General features: G+C 44.4%; 1 protein-coding gene across 2 annotated transcripts in view; it reads right to left on the bottom strand.

Annotated features, from left to right (window-relative positions):
• Positions 1-259: 259 nt before the first annotated feature.
• Positions 260-23,812, bottom strand: part of LOC137616453 (U11/U12 small nuclear ribonucleoprotein 48 kDa protein-like) — a 143,858-nt gene continuing 120,305 nt past the window's right edge. For both annotated transcript variants that reach the window (XM_068346229.1, XM_068346231.1), the window contains exons 3-6: positions 10,946-10,990; positions 9,218-9,357; positions 1,600-1,737; positions 260-1,227 (exon numbers count right to left, since the gene is read on the bottom strand). In XM_068346229.1, the coding sequence (XP_068202330.1) occupies positions 730-1,227; positions 1,600-1,737; positions 9,218-9,357; positions 10,946-10,990 (821 nt within the window). In that variant the 3' untranslated portion in view covers positions 260-729. The remainder of the gene's footprint in view (positions 1,228-1,599; positions 1,738-9,217; positions 9,358-10,945; positions 10,991-23,812) is intronic.

Genomic DNA, 23,812 nt, shown 5'->3' with positions numbered 1-23,812 from the left:
TCAAAGAGAATACATCACCAAATAAGCGAGAATAAACTCGAAGACCATGAGCGTATCCCAGAACGTCTAGCCGGAGGCACGACAGAGGAATAATTGAGGAGGTGTCAACAAGAAGTACTTGAGTACCTGGCCACAGGTGGCGCTGTTAGTACACCCCCTTCTAGTATTGTGATAGCTGGCGTATCCCTCCTTAGATTTCTGTCGGGCAACGGAGTTGACAGCTACATGATTATCGGGTAAGTTTAATATTGAAAAAAGTAGTTTCAAATGGCATCCCACTTTTGACATTTACATCTACGCAGGAAGGTTACCATGCTGTCAACTGAAACATTATCATAGCGGCCAACTAAATGAAAAATATATTCAGCGTAACCTCTTACAATTCATTCTGATAAAAGATGTTGTACTTATATTACTAGAGTATGAAAATAGAAATTTTAAAGGAAATTAAATGTATGTGTATTTAAACAAAAATATACTAAAAACATAAATTTATATACCTTTTTATATTTTTGACAGCAAAAGAAAGTTTGACATACAGTAGCTGTGCAAAATTCAAAGCAAAAGTGATAACCGGTGGTATTTTCTTTAATGAAGCCATCATATAAAATGGAGCCACCACGGCAAATACTTACTTGCCAATAAATAAATCAACAGAAATCCAGATTTACATGCTAATATTTAGTTCATCTGGTTGAGATTTACATAAATAAGAAGGATATTAAGTAATTAAATGTCCTCACTAGAGGAATATTTATGTCTATGAGATTTCTTTGATTTGGATTTTTTATGCTTGGATTTCTTAGATTTTCTTTTCTTAGAATGGACACCCTTACCAGTTCTATCCTCCTCGGCACTTGTGCTATCTGAACTACGATGTCTATATTTTGTTTTCTCGGAATTATTGACCTTAACATCCACTGTTCTTCTAATGCTATTATCATAAATTGAACTATGTTTCCTATGTTCACTATATTTATCTTTGCTATATCTTTCATCTTCTTTATTTAACTTTCCAGAATTCTTATATTCATAGTGGACACTGTCTACTCTTTTCCTCTTCTTGCTGTCAACTGAAACAGCCCTTTCATTTCTAATATCTCTTGATAAACTGTCGAGTTTCTTTCTTTCATCACCATGGGAATACTGCATATTAGATTCATTTTTGTGCTCAACTTCCTCTGCACCAAAGAAAACCATCATATTATGGATTATCTCTCGAGTGACCTGTAAGAAAAAAAATATTACAAAAACAGAATTGTAAGTCTTCTTCTTTTGTTAATATTGCTTTTGGGAGAATTTGATTGTATGAATATTTGTAGAAAGGTTCCTGAAGGGAAATACAGTAAAAGTAATTTACTGTACTTTTCAGCTATGAAATAAATCATTCTTTATTGGACAAAACATCTAAAAAGCTCAATTATAGCCTCAAACAAAACTTAAATCTAATTTTGAAAGTGCTCTTTATGATAATAGATATAATTCATAAAAATCAAATCTCTCTCTCTCTCTCTCTCTCTCTCTCTCTCTCTCTCTCTCTCTCTCTCTCTATATATATATATATATATATATATATATATACAAACTGTAGATAATTACCTGAGTTTGGCTTTTATTTTTTGTGGACACCTTGGTTCTATAAGCCTGTCTTCTCCTCTTGAAGTCACGCATCGCTTTCTTCAACTCCAGTGGCGTGAGGTCTCCAGATGTTGGTTCATTTGAATTAAGAACTTCTTCCTACAAATAAATATGACAAATTTGGAGATAATTTGTATTCTTAACTATACAAACCTTTAGCTATTTATCAGGGGTATTACTTTCGGCGAAGCTGAAAGGATGAGCCATTAAAATTCAGCAAGGGTTAACTACCAGTCCCGCTAGTTATCGGGGGCTAAGGGGGGTAGCTACATACCCCCTTTACTCACACACCTGAGCTCATTTTGCTTAAAGGTAGACTTCAAGGGGGACCGTGTCGGCAGGTAAGTTTGTATAAATAGCTAAAGGTTTGTACCGTTAGGAAAAATAAAAATGATCTCCAAATTTGTCATTTGTTCCGTAACTGGAATGTAAACCTACGCAATTTATTAGGGGTGACTCACACACTAAGAAGATGGATGTCACTACCAGTCTGGCTTTTTGGCTTTACACAGGGACTCCTTTTCTTGAGTAGATCAGTACCAAAAATAAGGAGACCCTAAAACCTTGCTACACAAGGCCTGAGGCCTATGCAACCTGTATGTCAAGATAAGCAGTATGACTGTTAAGATAAAGGTTATTCCTAGGCTTTGTAGGAAAAACTGTTGTAACAAAGACTTTCCCATTACCTCCTCGCCAGGATATGGGGACACAACAGTATTGACGCAATACTAGATACATAAGTGAGCATGGTTTACCTGCAGTGGTTGAGGTCAGCTTGTGCAGAGAACCCAGGCTGCTGCTTTTCCCAAGAAAGGGGAGGATGAAGGTAAGAAAAAGAGCCAGTCATTCCTTTTCATTCACGAAGACTAAATCTGGGTAACAGCTGTTGTGTAGCCACCACAATGCCAATAGAAAACGTATCGAGCCTCCTGTGGGTCATGTCTTGCAGGTAGTGGGCTGTAAAGGTCGTTTGGCGCTTCCACACCAATGCCTGTAAAACCTGTGTCTGAGTAATTTCTCTTGAAGGCCAGTGGTCTCTTGGACAACGTGATGGAAGAGGATCTGGATTCAGCGCATACTCTATGACCTTGCAAATTCATGTAGAAATGGTGTTTTTTGTGATCATCTTCTTGTTCCTCCTGGAGCTGTCGAAGAGTGCGGTCACTTAGGGGCAGACTGCTGCTGTCCTCTTAAGATAGAGCCTCAAAATCCTTACTGAGTAAAGTAACAGCTGATGTGGGTCGTCTCTTACAAAGTGGAGACTCGTTATCTGGGAGGAGTCAAATCTAGGATCCGACACCCCTGTATTCTGAGTCTTGGCAACAAACTCAGGGATGAAGCTGAATGTTACCTTTCCCCATCCCCTTGAATGGGCAAAGTCGTATGAAAGACCATGCAGTTCATCTACTCGTTTGGACGAAGCCAAGGCAAGCAGGAACACTGCCTTCCAAGTCAGGTGGCGGTCTGTTGCCTGGCGCAATGGTTCGTAGGGAGGTCTCTTTCTAGACTGGAGAACTCGAACCACATTCCAAGGAGGTCTCACTTCCGATTGAGGACAGGTAAGTTTGTAACTCTGTATGAATAAGCAAAGTTCCAGGGCGAGAGGAGAGATACCACTTCAACGACACCAACCACAGAAGACATTCCACTTTGCTTCGTAGACTGCAGCCGATGACTTCTGTAGGTATTCAGACATCCTTTTCGCAACATGTGAAAATCCAATCTGAGTGAGGAGATACTGGATAGTCTCCAGGCGTGAAGTCATAGTGAAGCTACGGGTTTGTAGTGGATGTTGACGTGTAGTTGTCTGAGTAGAATGTGTCGTGGAGGGAGTTCTCTTGGGGGCCCTTACAGGAGCTGCAGAAAGTCTGGGAACCATTCCGCATGTTGCCATAGCAGAGCTATGAGGGTCATTGAGAGGTTGACCGATGTTCTGGCATCATTGAGTACCTTTCTCATCAGACAGAATGGGGGGGAAAGGCATAAACGTCGATATTGTCCCACTGTATTGGAATGCATCTTGCCAGAGAGCCTTGGGGTCTGAGACTAGGAAGCAGTACAGCGGGAGCCTGAAGTTCAGGGCCGTTACGAAAAGATCCACTGTCGGAGAACCCTACAAAGTCAGGGCTTTGTTGACTACTAGATGATCCAAAGACCACTCGGTACTCACAATCTGTAATGCCCTGCTCAGATTGTTGGCGAGCTCATTCCTTTTGCCTGGAATGAAGCAGGCTGATAGTGGTATCGAATGAACCTCGGCCCATCTCAGTATCTCTGCTGCTAGATGAGATAGGGGCTGCGAAAAAGTAAGCCACTATTGTGGTGTTGTCGCTCATCACCACTACTGAGTAGCGCCCCCGGAACTGATGGAACTGTTGAAGGGCCAGAAAGACAGCCTCCATCTCTAAGAGATTTATGTGGAGGTACCTTTCGAACTTTTACCAAAGGCCTGAGGTCGCGTGGTGCAACATATTGGCCCCCCACCCTTCTTTTGATGCGTCTGAGAACAGCATCAAGTCCAGGGGGAGAACGAGAAGATCTACTCCCCTCCGCAGATTCTCTTCTACCACCCACCATTCGAGGTCCGTTCGTTCCTCTAGCCCCATGGGGATCAAAATGTCTGGAGAATCGAAAGCCTGATTCCACCTGGACTTTAGTCGCCGCGGGAGGGATCGAATCCTGAGGCGGCCATTGGGAACTAGACAGGCCAAGAATGATGTGTCCGAGGAGACAGCCACTTCTGGGCCAGGAGTTCTCATCTGAGAATAGGTCTTGCAACCTTTCTCAGCCGCATTATCCTGTTGTCTGATGAAAAGGCTTTGTGGAGATTGGTGTCTAAAATCATTCCCAGGTATACCAGTCTCTGAGTAGGAAGCAGGATGGACTTCTCATGGTTTACCATAATCCCCAGATCTTGGCAAAGCCTCAGAAATTTGTCTCGGTGCAGAAGAAGGGTTGCCACTGAGTCTTCTAGGAGCAGCTAGTCATCCAGATAATGGAGGAGACTGATGCCGATCTGTGTGCCCAAGATGACACTATGCCAAACACACTGGTGATGACATGGGGTGCCGTGAAAAGACCAAAGCACAGTAAAGCATAGGAAAGCACAGTACCCCAAACTGGTATTTCCTGTTGTCTAAGCTGAATCTAGACAAAATGGATGGATTGGGATCTGAAAGTATGCGTCATTTAGGTACAGTGTGCACATAAAGTCCTGTGGTCTTACCGCTTGTCTGAGCCTGTCTGCTGTCCCCATGCTGTACTAAGTCTGTTTGACAAACTTTTTCAGAACTGAGAGGTCGATGACTGGTCTCCAGTCTCCAGATGCCTTTTTCACAAGAAAGAGTCGACTGAAGAAGCCTGAGGAGTCATCGAGAACCTCCTGGAGAGTGCCCTTCTCCAACATGGTCTGGACTTCTGCCCAAAGGGCGAGCCCTTTTTCTGACCCCATCGGAAAGGTGTCTATCGTCACTGGATCCTTGATCAGGGGAGGGAGAGATGACATGAACGGGACGCGATACCCTGAACGAATCACAGAGATTGTCCAGGGCTTGGCCCGAGTTGCTTCCACCTGTTCCAGCAACTTTGTAGGCATTCCCCTACTGGTGGACAAGCAGGGGGAATGCCTATCCCAGCGTTTGCAGCCGAGACCGCCCCAGGCTGGGATAGGCATTCCAGGATATTTTCCTCCCATTTTGTCTTTGGTAGGAAAGGGCTTTTTAGACACCTTCCTGGTACTTTCTTTGGAGAAATCCTTGGTCCGTACCAGGATTCCCAAAGACCCTAACCATAAATCTAGTAGCCTGCATGGCATAATTCGCAAAATTTTCTTGGTTAAGGATCTCTGCTGCCAAGAATGCGACTTGATGGCTGGATAGCCTCTCTAGGGAAATCCCCTAGTCAGCTCCTCCAGAGAATGGTGGAGTGGAAGAGCTGGTTGAAGCTTGTCCAAGACCTCGTCATACAGTACCTCCTTTGCTGAATGTGAGGAGGTGGGGGGAGCTTGGTGGAGGAGCCCTAACGAAGGGAGAAGGAGAACTCAAGAGAGCTGGGCGGTGATCTTAGCCCGGGCACTCTTTAACCCCTGAGACCAGGGCAAGGCTGTACTGGACTTCGTGGGCTTCTGGGTGCCAAAGACACAGTCTAAGACTGTGTCTTTGCCCTCCTGTGGGGGGGTATCTCTGGATCAGTAAGCCCATTCAGAACCTTCATTAGAGTCAGAACCTGCCAGAATGCATGTTATGACTCCTTTTGTTCCCCCTCTGAAGTGGGGCTAGCAACGAAGTCTCCCTCATCCACCGTCGAGAGCTCACCTTGGGGTGGGTCAGGGTCGTCTCTAAGATGGCTGACTGTCTGGGAGTCCTCGAAGAGGACTTCGACATCGTTTTGGAGTCTTTCAATTCCTTGTGAGGAAGAAGGTAAGCTTCCAGCACGGAAGGCCTGGATGGTCTAGACATCTTGGTCGCTTTAGGAGACGTGACGGTCTCGTCCCAAGGGAAGTCTTCCTCCGAAGGTGGTACAGAGGAGACTGGGACAGATTCCTCACAAGATTCCCTTGGCTGTCGTGACAGTGAGCCAGGAAAGCGGGTAGAAGGGGAACCGGGGAGGTTTGACCTTGTCTTCAATGGCCTAACAGGAGTCAGTTTCACCCTAGATGAAGAATCTAACTCTAGGACTTTTCTTTTCCTCCTCAGGGGAGAGACAGCAGAGGTCCTTTGCCATGTACCTGCTGAATCAAAGATTGATGGAGGTTCTCAGAGGCTTTCAAGGTGCCGGATGAAAGAGTAGGCCCGAAAGCTTGCACGACTGCCCTGACAATGGATCCGAACCAGGGCTGCTTGCTGATGCTGGTGTTGTCTGGCAGATCCCCAATGGGAAGGAAACTGAAGGTTCCCTTTGAGGAGTCTCAACTGGAATCGCTGGATTACGTGACTCTGCCTTAGGTGCCGGTAGTTTCGGGATCTTAAAATCCCAAGAAGTGCTCTTTCTCTTTCCCCGGTGCTCGCGCTGTTCTGCGTTTGCGGAGAGGGGAATAGGGCGACGGTGATCTGCGAACTGGGAGTCTGCCCTTCCTCAGAGAGAGAGGACCAATGGTCTGGAGGGCTGAAGGGCGATAACCTACTTTTCCGCTCCTGCTCCTTCCCTTTGTGGTCACCTACCTGTGCCTCCATGAGATGACATGACTTCTTGGAAGTCGGTAGAGGATGGTGGCTGCTGTCTTCTGTCTGCGCTTCAAGATGTTGCTGTGCATGCCTGCGTGTTAGCAAGCATTTGCATGTTGGCGAGCGTTTGCACATTGGCGAGCATCACCTTGTGGTGAAGGCTGACGCAGAGGAGAATTCCGAAGAGTAGGCGAATGCTGGCGTGTTGGCGAACGCCGACGAGTTAGTGATCGTTGCCAAGTTGGAGAGCGTTGACGAGTCAGCAAACGCTGACACGTAGGTGGCGATTGACGCGCTATATGGCGTTGAGGTAGCACTGCTCGATGGCCTGTGGGCGAACATCAACGCGGAAAATGCTGACATTTGAGCGACTGCTGACGTGGCGCGCTTAAAAAGGTAACCTCCGAAGGTGATTTACGTCCGGTCGGGCGGTGGACAGCAGGCGCCCGGCCGGGTGAATGATGTTCTGATGCGACATGTTGCTTAGGGAATGGTGGTGAGAGGTAGAAGCCTGACACGTCGGCCAGTGATAGTCAGTAGAATCATGATGAACAGGATCATCAGGTGATTGACGCGCAGGCGATTGACGCACAGGCGATTGACGAGCAGGCAGATGATGAATCAGTGAATGACGAGCGGTGGGGAGTCAGGAACCAGGGGAGTGAGCAAGAGACGGATGAGTAAGAGGTCGACGAGACAAAGGCTGATGAACAGCAAGACTATGGTCTGGCAAAAGGATGTGTCCTTCGAAAGGATAAACATCCTCTGAAGGGGGTCGTGCGCAATCTACAGGCGTAGAGTCCTCAACTGAGGTATGAGGACTAGCAGCTACGTTGACAGAAGGAGGTCTGGAGGAAGGCGAAGGTCGGGAACCAGGCGACGTCAGACGAGAAGGCTCCTCCTCCGAGCAGGGCTGCCGAGCCATAGAGGATTCTCTTCACAGATGGTGAAGGAGCACCACTAAGGCGAAGAGGAGGGCGAGCACGTCAGGAACAACGACCACGGTAGTGCCTTATACAAGCCAGTGGATCAGCAAGCTGACTGTCAGCAGCAGTCCTCTGAAGGGGAGTCTCTATGAGTGAACTCCTTTAGGAGGGAGAAACACTCAAAGGAGAGACATGCCTTGGACTTTGCTCCCCCTTCAAAGGATGTTCAGCAACAGGAGAAGCGTATTCTTCGGCAATGGCGGAAGAAGCAGAAGAGGCAGGAGCATCGGCAGGCAGGCAGGGCAACAGACGACTCCTCCGATACCATAATGTCGATGATTGCTGCATACTAGCACCATGGCGAAGTAGCTACAGCAAGGCCTCTTTGGAAGGTAAACCCAGTAACCCCAAGGACAGCTAAACCTGTAAAAGAGGAGAAAGTGATATGGACCCCCCGGGGGGAGAGGCAGGGGCCACTTTGCTAGGGGAAGCAACACCGTCTCTCGGGGACCGAAGTTGTCCAAGAGTTAAACGGCCTGCGCTACTACTCGAAAGTCCTCTGAAGGAGGCCAAATGAGCATGAGCTTCGGAGGAGGGTCGGGAAGTGGAAGAAGAAACCTTGGATTTCTTCTGCTTCGAAGTAATCTTCGAGGGAGAAGAGTCCCACTTGGACTTCTTCATACGCTGTCGTCAAAACCTTTCCCACTAGGAGGCAGACCACTCCCGACACTCGATACACTTATTTAACACATCACACCGTTGACCTCTGCAGGGAAAAGGGTGTGAGGATCCGTATCCTCGGCGGACATGAAGGTACCGCACATGTGGCCCTCAAGATCAGGGCAGGTACACATGGCTGTACACATGGCTGCTGACAGATGTCAAGGCACACACAAATACAGTACTGGAAAGAAAAATCATCAAATGTTAGTCCAAAAATTGCGAGAATGAAGAGCAGTAACGACCGTTCACCATCCGAGTCAAAAGCAAAGTGTGTAAGTGAAGGGGGTTGCTAGCTAAACCCCTATCCCCCAATAACTAGCGGAATGGGTAGTTAACCCTTGCTAAATTTGAATGGCTCATCCTTTCAGCTCGCCGAAAATAATACCCCTAATAAATGGCATAGGTTTGTATTCCTTATAGAACAAACAGTAATTCCAAGAGGAATATTTTACATGAAAGCAACTAAAACATTAAGGATTTAATCTTTAAGTTTCCTGTTCAATATATGGAACTTCCCATAGGAAATCATTTTGGCTAAAGAGTAATTAATGAGCCTCATTTTTATCAAAAAAAAAAAAATCTAGTGATGAAAATATTAGATTAACATTATACTCAGAAAAGGATGAAATTAACGTAGTACTTATATTGTATATATAAATACTGGTAGCTAAAAATTACATATACAAAGTTTGTGATTTAGTGTTTCAATAAGGTCTTCCTACATCTCTAAGACATACATAGAAGGCAATACAACAGATCAGTACTAACTGGGGAAAGAAGTTCTGGGGGTTTGGCAACAGCAACTGCATGACTGAGTGTGTATTCATGCAGTGCAAGTCGTTCCTCTTTTGAGAAATTAGCCACAAGTTCTCCAGCTGATTTTGGTGGTGTTCGGCAGTCGGGTCCAGCTTTTAGACAGAATATTTACTCCATAAGTCTATGCAAAAGTATGACTTCAAATAAAGGAAAGTAACATCCATCACAAAAGATAAAAGAATTACCTGCTAAAAAAATATACAATATACTATAAATAATTAAGTACAGTGTTCTATATACAAAAGTACAGTACGGTAATGAATGTATGAAAAAAATGCGATACTGTGTCATTAATACATTTCATAACATACTCATCATGACCTCCAGAATTTAAATTTTGATTAACAAAGTGGAAGCCAAATAGGTATACATTAGCTTTCATGAAAAGCTAAGGTAAATTTCCATCATTCTGGCTTTACATAGAGCTTTGATGATATAAAAATTAGCTTAATGCCAATAAAATTACAAATTCTCCCAAATGGTTCCTCACCTATACTGATTACCAATTACCCCTTATATACAAGTTATCAATAATTTTTCCAAGTTCTGTACTGTACTATAATTCAACTGTTGCTTAATTACTATTGCTTCAATAAGGTATTCACTGTAAACCTAGAAAATATACTAATTGTTACTGCCACCTAAATACTTTTCCCAATATAAGTGACTCAGCTAGGGTGAAATTAGAACCAAATAACCTAATCATGAAATACATTACTCGTACTGACACTGCAACCGAGATAAGTACTGTATCTCAATCACCAGCTTGCTATAATATACTTTACCCTGTACATTTAATGTGGAATTTAGAAAGAGGAATAATGTAGTTGTCTACAAGAAGGACTAATCTAGGCCCAAAGTAGCTGAACTAATTCATACAATCAAGTTCTACTTTCAAACATAAAAACCACTTGGGAAAGAGAGAAACTCTACAAACTGTTAGTACAATATTGCATCTCCTATGGTTGCTTCAGGAGATTTAGCTCCATTTTACTACACTGCAATGTCAGAAGTAATAATTGTTTCCAGGCCAAATGGAATATCATTTAAACCCTTTGACTTTAGAACCTTTTGCATTCTGACCAGCTTACAATCATTAAACTGCCAATATTAAAAAAAACAAAAAAACACCTGGTCAAAGTAAATTATGGTCTTAATAAAAGGATACAGTTTATTCAATCCTCATGATTACTGCTGAAAAAGAGAAGAAAAACTATTTAGTTTGCAACTGTCTCATACAGCTGAGGTGTCCATAAATTTTACTGTGAGCATGGGTTATGTAAATGGTAAAACTATGGATATATGCGCAAAATGTCCAATATGATTACACGCATATGCAGTAACATATATGGTGCTGGTTCTCTTATTCCATCTGTATCTATGTTGGCCTGGTAACCCACAGGTTAGCAGTTCAAATACCAATGGAGAATTTTGTGTTGTCAAGAATAAAGGTACAGTAATAGCACAAAATCTCAGCCAACTTTACAATGGATCGTTTTACTGTGCTATAATCTTTTGAATGATGGGAATTCTGTAATTTAGAAATACAGTTAAAGCAATTCAAAATTAAGGAAATTTATACATTACTATCTTTATCACTAGCTATAACTATATATTCGTAACTTGAAAAGTATCTTAATACCTTAACAGAATATAAAATAATGAATTAACTATAAATACCTTGCTTCCAAAAAGGCTTTAGAATTTCCCTCTGTTTCTCAGCATCTGAAAAAAAGAGAACTCTTAAAGGCTGAAATAAACCAGGAGATTCTTGAAATCAATGACTTAAAAGAGGAGCTACAGAAGAGTCATGGTATGGTGAAAGAGAACATCTTGAAAGAGGTAGAATATTTATGTACTGTAACGTGACTAACGTACTAAGTTGTCACACATGATGTGAGTAAGTTGTCACACATGATGTGAGTAAGTTGTCACACATGATGTGCGAGATTATTGAGAAAAAAAAAGCCACAACATGTTGAATAAAAGGGAAAGAAAATTCTGGATGCCAAGTAAGTATCTTATTATTATTATACAGAAATTTATGAATATATAAATCTTGTACTTCTCCATGTAGCCAATACATAAATAGTGTATCTCCAAACAAAACTGAGGGAAATTGGGAAAGATGTCATTATTCATAGCTGAAGTGTCCTCGCAAGATAACATCACAAATAAAGAAGTAGACAACATTTCTTATAGACACATGTTGTGTAATGTAAGTGTACAGCTTTCAACAAACAAAAAATTTAAAGTTTATGAAATAAATTCTTGATAGTTTGTCAGAATCTTCAACATTTCTTATTTGTCATTTGTCTAACTGATGAATTCATAAAAAAACTATAAATTATTACACTAAAATAGATCTAAAACTTTTGTTACAAACAAACCTTTCGAGCAAGAGCTATGAGAATGAAAAAATATCAATAATAACAAAGTTAACCGACTAACAGCGGTAACAAGAGAAACATTACACTGTAAAGTCAGTTGTCACAAAACACAAAATTTTAAGGTAAAGTAATTTGCTTTTTAAACAAACAAGAATTTCTAACAGGAATATCGTGCAATGTTCAGATTGTGGAATGATCTTCCTAACCTGGTGGTTGAATAGGTTGAACTTCAGAAGTTCAAGCTTTTGGTAAATTCTTTCCTGTTGAGCAGCCTGACACGAGTCTCGTTTCATGGCTTATATATGAATTATCTATTTCAATGTTGCTACTAATCTTAAAATATTCTATATTATTTATTCATTACTTATGAACTATTATTTATTAGCTATTTCCTTATTTCCTTTTCTCATTGGGCTACTTTCCCTGTTGGAGCCCTTGGGCTTGTAGCATTCTGCTTTTCCAAACAGGGTTGTACCTTGGCTAGTAATAATAATAAAAATAATAATGACCACCCGGTTTGGGCACTGAAGCTTGTAAACAACATTGAGAGTGTGAGAACACACCCACTCGTCTGAATTCTCAATTTCCTTAGGCAACAAGAACAAATGCTGAAGTAGTTTGATACAGGATTAATTACAAAAATACTGCACATGTGCTAATATTACATCTTCCCTAGATATACTAAAACCTTAACTTTTTTTATATGGATATTCCTCAGAGCAAGCTGGATACTGTCTTGAGAACTCTAATGGGCCCAAGATTTTCAATTCACAAAGAAATGACTCATCATTCAAAAATTAGTCGAAACCAAACCTGCACAGAGGAGTGGAGGATCCATATAAAACAAAGCTTTATACTCTTGGAGGACTAAAGACAAACATCACAGCTTAATATTTGATATTTTAATTACAGTACTAGCGAATCAAAGTTGCTAAAAGAAATGGATGAGTGATGGCTAGTTTGGGCTTTTTTTTCTATTCTATCTTATTTTTTCTGTTCCTCTTTTTTTTCTTTTTTTTTTTTAAATGGTGTAAAGGGCAGGCTTAATAGAAGGGCCATGGATGCCCGGTGGTTTATTGAGAGGTTGTCTTTTCTTTATCTGATTCTATTTCTTCTCAAAACCATCCTTACTGTCCTCTCTTCAGTTGAATTGGCTATCCTGGAGGGTATTTAGCCTTGCATGGTATATCAGCTCCTCCATGTTGACCAGTTTTTCCGACTTTTTTTTTCTATAGTATATGGGTTTGATCAATCATTTTATTTATATATCCTTAAAACAGATTGTTTTTATCATTCTTGTTAATTTTGTTATTAAGTATGATGTATCTTTTTTATTACCATTAATTCTTATGCTCTCTGGAGACATTGAGCAAAATCCAGGGCTAGTATGTCCTAGATTTCATCAATCTTGTCTACTGTATTGCAATATTGGTGGTCTTCAAGCAAATATTCAAGACCTTACAGCTGCGTCCAGACAGTATGATGTCCTTTTGTGGTCAGAAACTTTGTTTTCTAATATGAGGCACTCACCTGAGCTCCTTATAACTGGTTTTAAGAAGTCGATAATGTTGAAACGTGATGCCATCCCTATGGCCAGGGGAATAGCAGTGTATATTAGGACTGAGTACCCTGGTTCTCATAAGTCCTGCTATCAATGTGGATGTCATGAAATTCAGGTAATAAAAGTTTGTGGTAGGCATAACAACTTCTATTTGTGTTCAATCTACCGGAATCCTGACATGGATGATTCTATCTTCGATTGTCTTCTTACCATTATGGCTAAGATACAAGATGATAGAAAGGCCTCTTTTATCTTTGTTGGTGATCTCAATGCTCACCATAGTTAGTGGTTAAATTCTGTTTCTCCTACAGATCGCCAATGCTTAAGAGCTTTAGACTTTGCATCTGAATCAGGCTGTGAGCAAATCATAAGTGAAGCTACTCACAGGTCTGGTAACTGCTTGGACCTTGTATACGACGACTCCCCTGGCGTTATTACAAGTAAGGTTAGTTCTGTAGTTGGGACATCTGATCAGCCTTGATTTAATTAGTAGTGAAGACTGAGCAGCTTGTCCCTGAAGTATCTTGTTCATGTAAGATTTATATGAAATCTCAAGCAGACTGGAATGGGATTTTGCATGATCTTTTGGGCTTGAATTGGTCACAATTGTATAGTAGTGTTGATCCTGTAGTCCTTTTGAATGAGGATCAGGTCAACATAATTGATAGGCGTATCCCTTCTCTTGTACTAAGGTACCAAGTGAAGGACAAACCATGGTTCAATGATGAATGTAGACGTGCTTATTTGGAGAAGCAGGAGACCTTGGAAGGGTAACTGATCAGATTTGACCCGGAATAACTATACTCAGCTTAGAGCTTTTGCTCAGAGAGTTTATGCTTCAACTGAAAAAGAATACAATTTAACCATAAAAGAAACCCTTTCTAGTACAAACCAGTTGCATAAGTGGTGGACTATCCTCAAATCTGCACTCTTTGGTGTAGATGCAACAGTTCCTCCTTTACTCAAACCAGATGGCTCTGTCACTCACTGTCCAAAGGAAAAGGCAACCTTTTGGCAAATGTGTTTGACAGCAAGCAGAGTAATGAGGAACTTGAAGTTCCTCATTCCTGTTTTACCGAGGCTAAACTAACTAGTTTAGCTTTTTAATCTCGTGAAATTAAAGCTCTGGCAATGGACCTTGATGCTTTTGGAGGTGTAAACCCCAATGGTATTTTTCCTTTGTTTTTTATAAACTTTAGATTTCTTAGCTCCAAAGATGACAAATTCGTAGATAATTTGTATTTTTCCTAACTATACAAACCAGCTATTTACATAGGGTAATTACTTCAGCGTAGCTGAAAGACGAGCCATTGGAATTTTAACGAAAGTTTAGCTTGCTAACCCCCCCTCACACACACGAGTGAATGCTTCACTTTGCTTAGAGGTAGGACTTCAAGGGGGACAGGGCTGGCGGGCAAATATGTGTAAATAGCTAAGGTTTGTATAGTTAGGAAAAATACAAATTATCTACGAATTTGTCATTTGTTCCGTAACTGAAATACAAACCCATAGGGTGACTCAACCCTTAGGAAAGGCGGTAAGTCCCTGCCATACTGACTTTTGGCTTTGCCCGGGGACTCAATATTTGAGTGTGTAAGTACTCAAGAAATAAGAAGTCCCTGCGCCTCGCTAGCATTGCTGTGAAACTGCTGCAGCCTACATAAGCTGTGTGTGAAGGTAAAGGCGTAACTCGTCCTAGGAAGTTGACCTGGAGTTCTTCAGATGGAATTCTAGGCTAGGACTCTCCCAATACCACCTCGTTAGGGTATGGGGACATGACAGTATTACTCTTAATACTAGGAACACAAGGAAGCATGGTTTACCTGCAGTGGTTAGAGGTCAGCTATGCAGAGAACCCAGGATGCTGCTTTCTCCAAGGGAGGAGAGGATGAAGAAAAGAATAAGGGCCAGATATATCTTTTCATTCATGCAGACTAAGACCGGGTAACAATGCCCTCAACCCTCTGCTACCTGTCCATTAAGGAGCCTGAGGTTACACCAGCTATTGTGCAGCCATCACAGGGCCGATAGAGAACGTATCGAGCCTCCTGTGGGTCACGTCTTGAAGGTAGTGGGCTGTGAAGGTCATCTGACGCTTCCACACCCCTGCTTGTAGAACCTGCGTCACTGAGAAGATCTTCTTGAAGGTCAGGGACATCGCTGCACCCCTTACATCATGCGCTCTAAGGCGACATGAAGGAGGATCACCCTACGAATCCATGTGGAGATGGTATTCTTGGTGACCCTCCTCTTGTTCTCCCAGTGCTCACAAACAAAGCTTGCACTTGGAGACGAATGCAGCCGTTATTTGAGATATAACCTCAGACTCCTTACTGGACACAGTAGGAGATGGTCTGGGTCACCTGTTACAGAACGAAGACTCGAAATCCAGAAAGAGTCGAATCGAGGATCCAGTACTCTCGGATTCTGTATCTTAGCCACAAATTCAGAGATGAATACGAATGTTACCTCCCCTCATCCCCTTGCATGGGCGATGTCATACGAGAGACCATGAAGTTCACTGACTCGCTTGGCCGAGGCCAAAGCTAGTAGGAACACCGCCTTTGAGTTAGGTGTCGATTTGAAGCCTGGCGACATGGTTCGTAGGGAGGCCTCCTAAGAGGCCTGAGAATTCGAACCATGTGATCTGGAGGAGGTCTCCCTTCTGACTGAGGGCAGGTAAGATCGTATCTTCGTATGAGTAGGGAAAGTACCAGCGAGGAAGGAATGTCCACTCCTTTGAGCCTGAAGGCTAGCCTTAAGGCTGAGCGATAGCCTTTCATTGCCGAGACTGAAAGGCGCATTCTTTCCGCAAATAAACGAAGAACTCCGCTCTTGCTGGAACAGTGGTATCGAGTGGAGAGATACCCCTTCACGATTACAACCACAAAAAAATCGCCACTTTGCCTGGTAGGCCCCTGCGGATGACCCGCACGGGTGTCCAGACATCCCGTTCGCAACTTGTTGCGACAATCCTCTCTTAGTGAGGAGATACTGGATAGTCTCCAGGCGTTAAGTCGAAGCGAAGCTACGGCTTTGTGGGAGATGTTGGCATGTGGTTGTTTGCTTATGTCGCAGAGGGGGTTCTCCCGGAAGTTCCGTTAGGAGTTGCAGAAGGTCCGGAAACCATTCCGCGAGATGCCATAGCGTAGCTATAAAGGGTCATCGAGCGATTGACCGATATTCTGGTCTTGTTGAGCACACTCCTCATCCGACAGAACGGGGAAAAAGCGCACACATTGGTGCTGTCCCACCGTTGTTGAAGGCATCTTGCCAGAGTGCTTTGCGATCTGGGACTGGGGGCAATACAGCGGGAGCTTGAAGTTCAGCGCTATAGCGAACCGATCCACAGTCGGGTAACCGCACAAAGTCAGGACTTTGTTTGCTACTGGATGATCCAAGGACCACTCGGTACTCATTATCTGAGATGCTCTGCTCCGACTGTCGGTGAGCACACTCCCTTTGTCTGGAATAAAGTGAGTCGATAGAGGGATCGAGTGGGCTTCGGTCTATCTCAGTATCTCTACTGAGAGATGGGATAGCTGCTTTGAAAAGGTACCTTCTTGCTTGTTAATGTAAGCCACTACTGTGGTGTTGTCGCTCATCACACCACAGAGTGATCCGCTAGATCTTTGTTGGCACTGTTGAAGGGCCAGGAAGAGCGGCCTTCATCTCTAGAAGATTTATATGGAGGCACTTTTCCGATTCTGACCACAGGCCTGAGGCCCTGTGGTACAGAACGTGGTCCCCCCCCACCCCTGTGTGAGAAGACCTCTCAGGAAGAGGCGGAGTTTCCCCCATTGGTGCGATGGGGGAACGGACCAGCTCGTCCGACTCCCCAGAGGATAGGTAATCCTCATCCGCAGGGGAAGGGGAGAAAGTCTGGGGGGGGGGAGAAGGAGCCTTGCGCAAGGACTCGCGAGGAGACAGTTTAGCCCTCAGAGAAGACACCACGGAGGGGACTCCTCTCTTCCTCTTCAGGGGGGAGGAAGCTACCCCTGATATGTGACCCAGGTCAGCGAGCACAGGCTTCATAGCCTGCATAAGAGCTCTGACTATGGTCCCAAACCGGGGCTGCTGGCTGACAGTCGCGCTGTCAGACACTCCCTCTGGAGGGAAGGGGATTGTTCGATCCCTTGAAGGAGTTGACAAACGAGGGTTCGCCTGAAACGAAGCTGAAACATCAGGGTCCTTAGACCTGTCCGGAAACTTTCCCTCCTCCGGCGAGAGCGCTATTCTGCGCTTGCAGGGAGGGGAACGAGACGATGAACTGTCCGCCTGAAGCATCGCGCGCAACTGGAGGCACGCGTACAGGATTGCGCAGCCTGGGTAGAGAGTCCAGGGGTACCTATGAGCGCCCGTGCACTAACTTAGGCACCTCCTGGACTGCGCGCGGAATTGTAGAAGCGCGCTGGCGCGTTGGTGAGCGAGTGTGCGCTGTATCAGGAACTGCGCGCGATAGGCGCGCTTCGTGCTCAACTCCAGAAGTGCGCTGAGGGTCTAGAGGCACCTGTGAGCGCCTGTGCGCTAACCTAGGTGCCTCTTGGACTGTGCGTGACGTGACAGGAACCGGTGGGCACTGGCGCGCAGATGAGCACGTGTGCACAGGTGAGCGCTGGCGCACTAAATCAGGAACTGCTGATGGGCGCTGGCGCGCAGTAGGCTGTGGGAGCGCAGGGGAACCCTGGCGCGTAACAGGAACAGGTGCGCGCACGCGCGCAGGTGAGCGCTGTGGCGCTAAGTCTGGAACAGCAGCAGTAGCATGATGGCGCGCAGGTTTAACCTGGCGCTTAAGGGTTTGAGGTGCAGTTTTGCGCTCTAGTCGCTTATGCCCCGAAGGGACCGGTGCCTGCGCAATGACAGGTTTAGTCGTGGGCGCCCACAGCGCGTCAGCAGCCAGGAATGGAGACGGCAGGTCAGCAGGTCTAGGAGAACAAGACCCCGAAGGATCAGAGTGACTAAGGGCACGAGAGACCAAAGGCCTAACGGAGCCTGAGTTGCGAGACCCCGAAGGGTCAGCGCAACGAGAAACCGAAGTTTTCCTGTCACTAAACACCGAAGTGTTTCCTAGTCACTAAACACCGAAGTGTTAGTGACTAAAGTTACAAGATCCCAAGGGATCATCGTAACTAAAGTTACGAGACCCCGAAGGGTCAGCGTAACGAGAAACCGAAGTTTCCCTGTCACTAAACACCGAAGTGTTAGTGACTGAACAGCAAGCTGGTCTAATCAGGAACAATCCTCCGAAGAGGAGTCTCTATGCGTGGCCTCTCTCGCGAACGAGAGAGGTGAACACTTCGTAGAAGAGACTGGTGATGGTGCCCCTAAGGGCTGTAGGGTCAGCATGCTGCCCTATAAGGAGCAATCCGCCGAAGAGGAGCCCTTATAAGTGGCCTCCCTCGCGAACGAGAGGTCACAAGACTGATCTTGTAGCTGCTCAGCCCCTTGAGCATAGCTACATAAGCGACCGCTCAGCCCCAAGAGCATAGTCACATGAAGTTCCATGGGCCGGCCTTGCAACCGCTCAGCCCCTTGAGCATGGTTACAAGAGCGGTCGCTCAGCACCAAGAGCATAACCGCCTAAGGACCAGGAAAACCCATTCAGGAATATTAAGGTAGGAGAAGTTCCCCCTCTGCAGGGGGAAGATCTCACACCTGGGAAGGGAACCTCCCTCGGAAGGGAAGTTACCTACCCCTGGAGGTGAACCCCCTTATCGTTCTAGGATGAACTGAAGAGCTGACAGTTTTCACGGGAGAACTTCTAAGAGAAGGGAACGCCCATGACGATGTCCTAGAGAGACGGCAGCGACAGCAGACTCCCCAGGCATAAACAGGACAGCTCTGCTTCGTTGGCACACTTCATTCAAACGAAGAAAACTGCATAGTTAACTGGGAAAATAAAGCTAAATAATTATTTAACAGAAATTCCCCCAGGAGGAACTCCGAAGAGTAACCCCAAGGGAATAGCAAAACATAAGAATTAAAAAATTAAGTATGCGCCCTCCTCCCCCACTGACATTCACGGGAGAAGGGGGAGGGCGGAGAACTTTAACAAAAAGTAGAATTATAACAATTATAATTATGTAACTGATTTTTTAATGTTCACAAATAGTAAGAACCACTGACCCCCGAAGGGAAGTGTTCCCCAGAAGCTGAAAAGTTAAAAATACAATTAGATTTCATTAAAAATAATTGAGACAAATAAAACGGAATAGCAACTCAGCCCGCAGTGGGAGAGAAGCTTCCGTAATAGTACGTAGTAGTAGTAGTAAGGGGTGAACGACCTCGAGTAGAGAGAGAGACCGTAGTCAAACTAAACTCCAACATTCCCTTCGCTGAGGATCCAAGTTCCCCGTAAGAAAGGAGGAACAGCGAAGAAAACAGATGAATGAAGAAAGTCCAGTGATGACGATTCCCCACGGCGGCCGAAATATCAGAAGCCGAAGGAACGACCGAAGGACCAAGGGAGAGGCCGCACCCCATGAAGTGAAACCGTGGTGGCCTAGAACTACGCCGGTGATTTACTCTCCGTTGTCGTACACTACACACACAGCACAAACACTGAAAAGGAAACTTACTATATTTCTATACCCAAATATATACATAAACACAAAGAATGTTTATATATATATTAAGTATAAGAAAAAGCAAGTAAAAGACAAAAGCATTAATGGCTGTCAAAGCGAGGGTGGGAGCAGACATGTCTGCCCATCACCCGAGCCAAGAGTAAAGTGGAGTATTCACTCGTGTGTGTGACGGGGAGGGGGGGGCTACGCCCCCCTCACCCCCTCTAACTAGCGGTGGGGTGGTAAACCCTCGTTAAAATTCTAATGGTTCGTCTTTCAGCTACGCCGAAGTAATTACCCTATGTAAATAGCATGGTTTGTATTTCAGTTACGGAACAATTATGTTATTTTGTGCAAGCTAGCAAGAAGAGAAGCTTTTGACACTTGTTGAAGAATTGGTAATGTTACTCCACTATGTAAATGTGTTTGTGGTAGCTCAAGTCCAAATGATTACCACCCAATTTCCTTAACTCGCATGTTATCTAAAGTTTTTTAACGTGTTTTGGCAAAACGTCCCTAATTTGCAATTTAGTTTTTGTAAAGGCCTTGGAGCATGTGATGCCCTTCTTATAATCTCCAAGGCTGTACAGAAAGCCCTCGATGGTGGTCAGGAAGTTTGTATGATTGGCCTTGATTTTAGAGCTGCCTTTGACCGTGTTAATCATGATGCCCTTATTTTCAAACAGTTGGGAGTGGGTGGGTCGTTTCTTAGCATCATTATTGAATTTTAAAGTAATAGATTGCAAAGAGTTATGGTTGATGGGCACCATAGTGAGTATAAGAATGTGATATCTGGTGTTCCTCAGGGTAGTGTTCTTGGCCCATTACTTTTCATACTATATACATATGACATGTGATTTTGGTCTAGAAAACAAGCTTGTTGCATATGCAGATGATACTACTCTCTTTGCATCAATTCCATCTCCTGACCATGGATCTGGGGTTGCTGAATCCCTTAATAGAGATGTAGCTAAAATTAGTGCATAGTGCAAATTATGGGGTATGAAGTTGAATCCTAACAAAACTCAAAGTAGTATGATTGTAAGTAGGTCAAGGACCGTGGCTCATCAACATCTGGATGTCAGCATTGATGATGTTTCTTTAACTCTGTATGACTTATTTAAAATTTTACGTGTGATTCTCGACAGCAAATTTACTTTTGAGAAACACATTGGGTCTGTGTCTTATTCAATTGGCTTATTGAGAAAGTCTTTCAAGATTTTTGGTGATCAATCTATTGAGAAGAAGTGTTTTATTTCTTTCATTTTATATTGTTTAGAGTATCTCTCTCCTTTCTGGTCTTCAGCTGCTAATTCTCATCTTAATTTTTTGGACAGGAACTTACAGTCTATTAAATTTCTTATTCCTGATCTAGATATTTATCTCTGGCACCGTCGTTTCATTAGTTCATTATGCATGTTGCATACGATTTTTTATAATTCTGACCATCTTTACATTCAGATCTTCCAGGACAGTTCCATCCTGTTCGTAGTACAAGGTATGCAGTTAATTCTAATAGTCAGGCCTTCTCCATCATGAGGCTCAATACTACGCAGTATTCTAGAAGTTTTATTCCAGCTGTGACCAGGTTGTGGAATGATCTTCCTAATCGAGTAGTTGAATCAGTAGAACTTCAAAAGTTCAAACTCACAGCAAATATCTTGAAGTTGAACAGGCTTACATAAATCCGTTTATAGTTTATATATCAAATATCAGTTTTAATGATGTTAATTTTTCTAAATTATTTAATTTTAATTTTTCATTACTTCTTATATCGTTTTTTTGGGCTAAAGCCATGTCGTCCTGATGGAAGGTTCCTTTAGGCAGCTTTCTAAGGGATATTTGACTACAGTGATACTCCCAGAGAATTGACCATAGGTCTCCAGAATTCTAACTCCTGGCGCAAGTATCCTTAAAATTTCTCTTGAGGATATCGCATAATATCAGGGGACGTATATCTTGATAAGACACATGGCAATCTTCACCCCGAATAGCGTTTTCGCTTCGAGGGGGAAGAGTGGCAAAACTGAAGGGGAGCCGTTATCAAGGTTACCCTTCCTCCCGTACTATTACAAGGCTTCAACAAGATGGCGCTCATTCCTTTTTTGGTAGCGATTTCGCACGGTGTTTTCCCTGTTCCATATAGCATTCTAGATGGTTTATTAGAGGATTTATCATGCAATCTCCAGCATCTTCTGCCTCTGGAAAGTTGAGTATTTAATCTTTACAGTGTATAATTTTTAGCTCCTGCTTCACAGTGAAATTAGTATAATTTATTGTGTTTTATGGAGCACCGCCGAACACCGAAGGCGCCATTTTGGGCGCTGTCGTTCGTCATGCATGCTCTATTTAGTCAGCAGAACAACATTCCCGGTACCTGTATTTAGCTTTAATGAATTATAGCTACATGTGTCAATCGTATACGCTAATGTCTCGGCGATTTAGGTAGCTGAGATCTCACCCCGCGCTAGGCTACCTAGCCTATGCACTTTAGTATACTTTCATACATTATCCCCGTTTACCCTCGTGTATCGTTTTATCAATTCAACAGGAGATAGATTATCTCCTAGAATTAATTATATAACTCAATACTCGTCTCCTGCGGAGATTTAAGGGTAATCCCTCCTTCCCTCTGAGTGCCGCCATAAGCGGCAACCCTATCCTGGTCTTGCCATAGAGTAGCACTCCGGCTTGACTAGGCTAGTGTTTCCTGTCTCCCCCCGGCCCCCTCCCTTGCCAGTGAGTATCCCGGCTTGGGTTTCCGACAGTAACTCAGAGTATTCAGTCTTTATGCCGACTGCTTAGCTGCTGGGGGAGTAGTCACTCCCCTGCCGGCTTACAGTTGCCGGCATAGGAGGCTTAGCTTCCCTAGACCTCACCTGAAGTGGTAGTATAATGCCGCCACCTTCTCCCCTGCGGTCTAGAAGACAAGTCTTGTTTCGGCAGACCTAGGCTGAAGAATAGATATTCTTCTGCCGCCTAGGATGGCGCCGATAGTGAAACAGAGTTTCCCCCTTGTTTGGAAATGGCGGCAACCCTGCCGGCTTCTCCTAACACACATACAAGACCCTTTCCCTACCCCTCTCTGTCCTTTAGCGAGAGCCTAGCCATCGCATATGTGTGGCCGTCGTCCTACACTCTCTCCACTTGCATGGTGTGACTTTTGTGGTCACACCATGTGCAGGACTCATGTCACCTGCGCCATCATCACTGACACGGGACCCCCAGAACTGCAACGTCTGCTTGGCCATGGTGGTTGAAGCCTTCAACGACCACAAGTCAACGGAGTCGAGGGATGCAGCACGGGAAAAGCTGCGCAAGTGGGTACGAGGGTTCCAAAAGAACTCTTCGGGACCGTACCTGCCCAATGACAGGATGCGTAGCTTGCTGTTCCCCAAGGCCGGTGGTGAAGCTGTCTTGCCCAAAACACGACCCGGACCTCCCTCCGTCCAGATTGCAATTGAGACGGACGTCAGCAAGGCAATGCAAGGCATGGACATCCACCAGGAGGAAAGAATGTTTGAAGTGTCTACGGACACAGAGAAGGATCTCCTTAGGGATGATCCCGAGGAGGAGTCTACTCTACCTCCCGAAAGAGAAGAAGAGGTCGAGTCGTCAGAGCCGACACTATCTACATCTCCAGCTCCTAACCCTCCATTGGACGCCATGAGCCAAGCAGTATTGGCTCATATCACAACGCTCATGGAGAATATTCGGAAACAAGGCAAAGCAAGGGAAGCGAAGCTCGAAAAAGAGCTCCGTGAAGCACGGATCACCGCCTCTCGAGGGTCATTCAAGCAACCCAGAGTTCAAGACCTGCCATCCTGCTCCAAGACTAATCCCTGGAGGTATGCGGAGTATATGCCGATTACCAACAGCAAACTCTACATCTCAGAGAAGATGGGAGCCGTCCCCCTAGACGATATCCAGTTCTGGCTGAGCTTCAATCCTTACCCTGACTGCTTCATTCGACTGAAGCATGAGCCAGCGTCAAAGGAGGAGACGGAACCGAAGGAGGTCATGGTTTTCG

Source organism: Palaemon carinicauda, chromosome 22 (genome assembly GCF_036898095.1).
Source record: "Palaemon carinicauda isolate YSFRI2023 chromosome 22, ASM3689809v2, whole genome shotgun sequence".
Taxonomy (NCBI): domain Eukaryota; kingdom Metazoa; phylum Arthropoda; class Malacostraca; order Decapoda; family Palaemonidae; genus Palaemon; species Palaemon carinicauda.
This window is presented reverse-complemented; position numbering and strand designations above follow the sequence as displayed.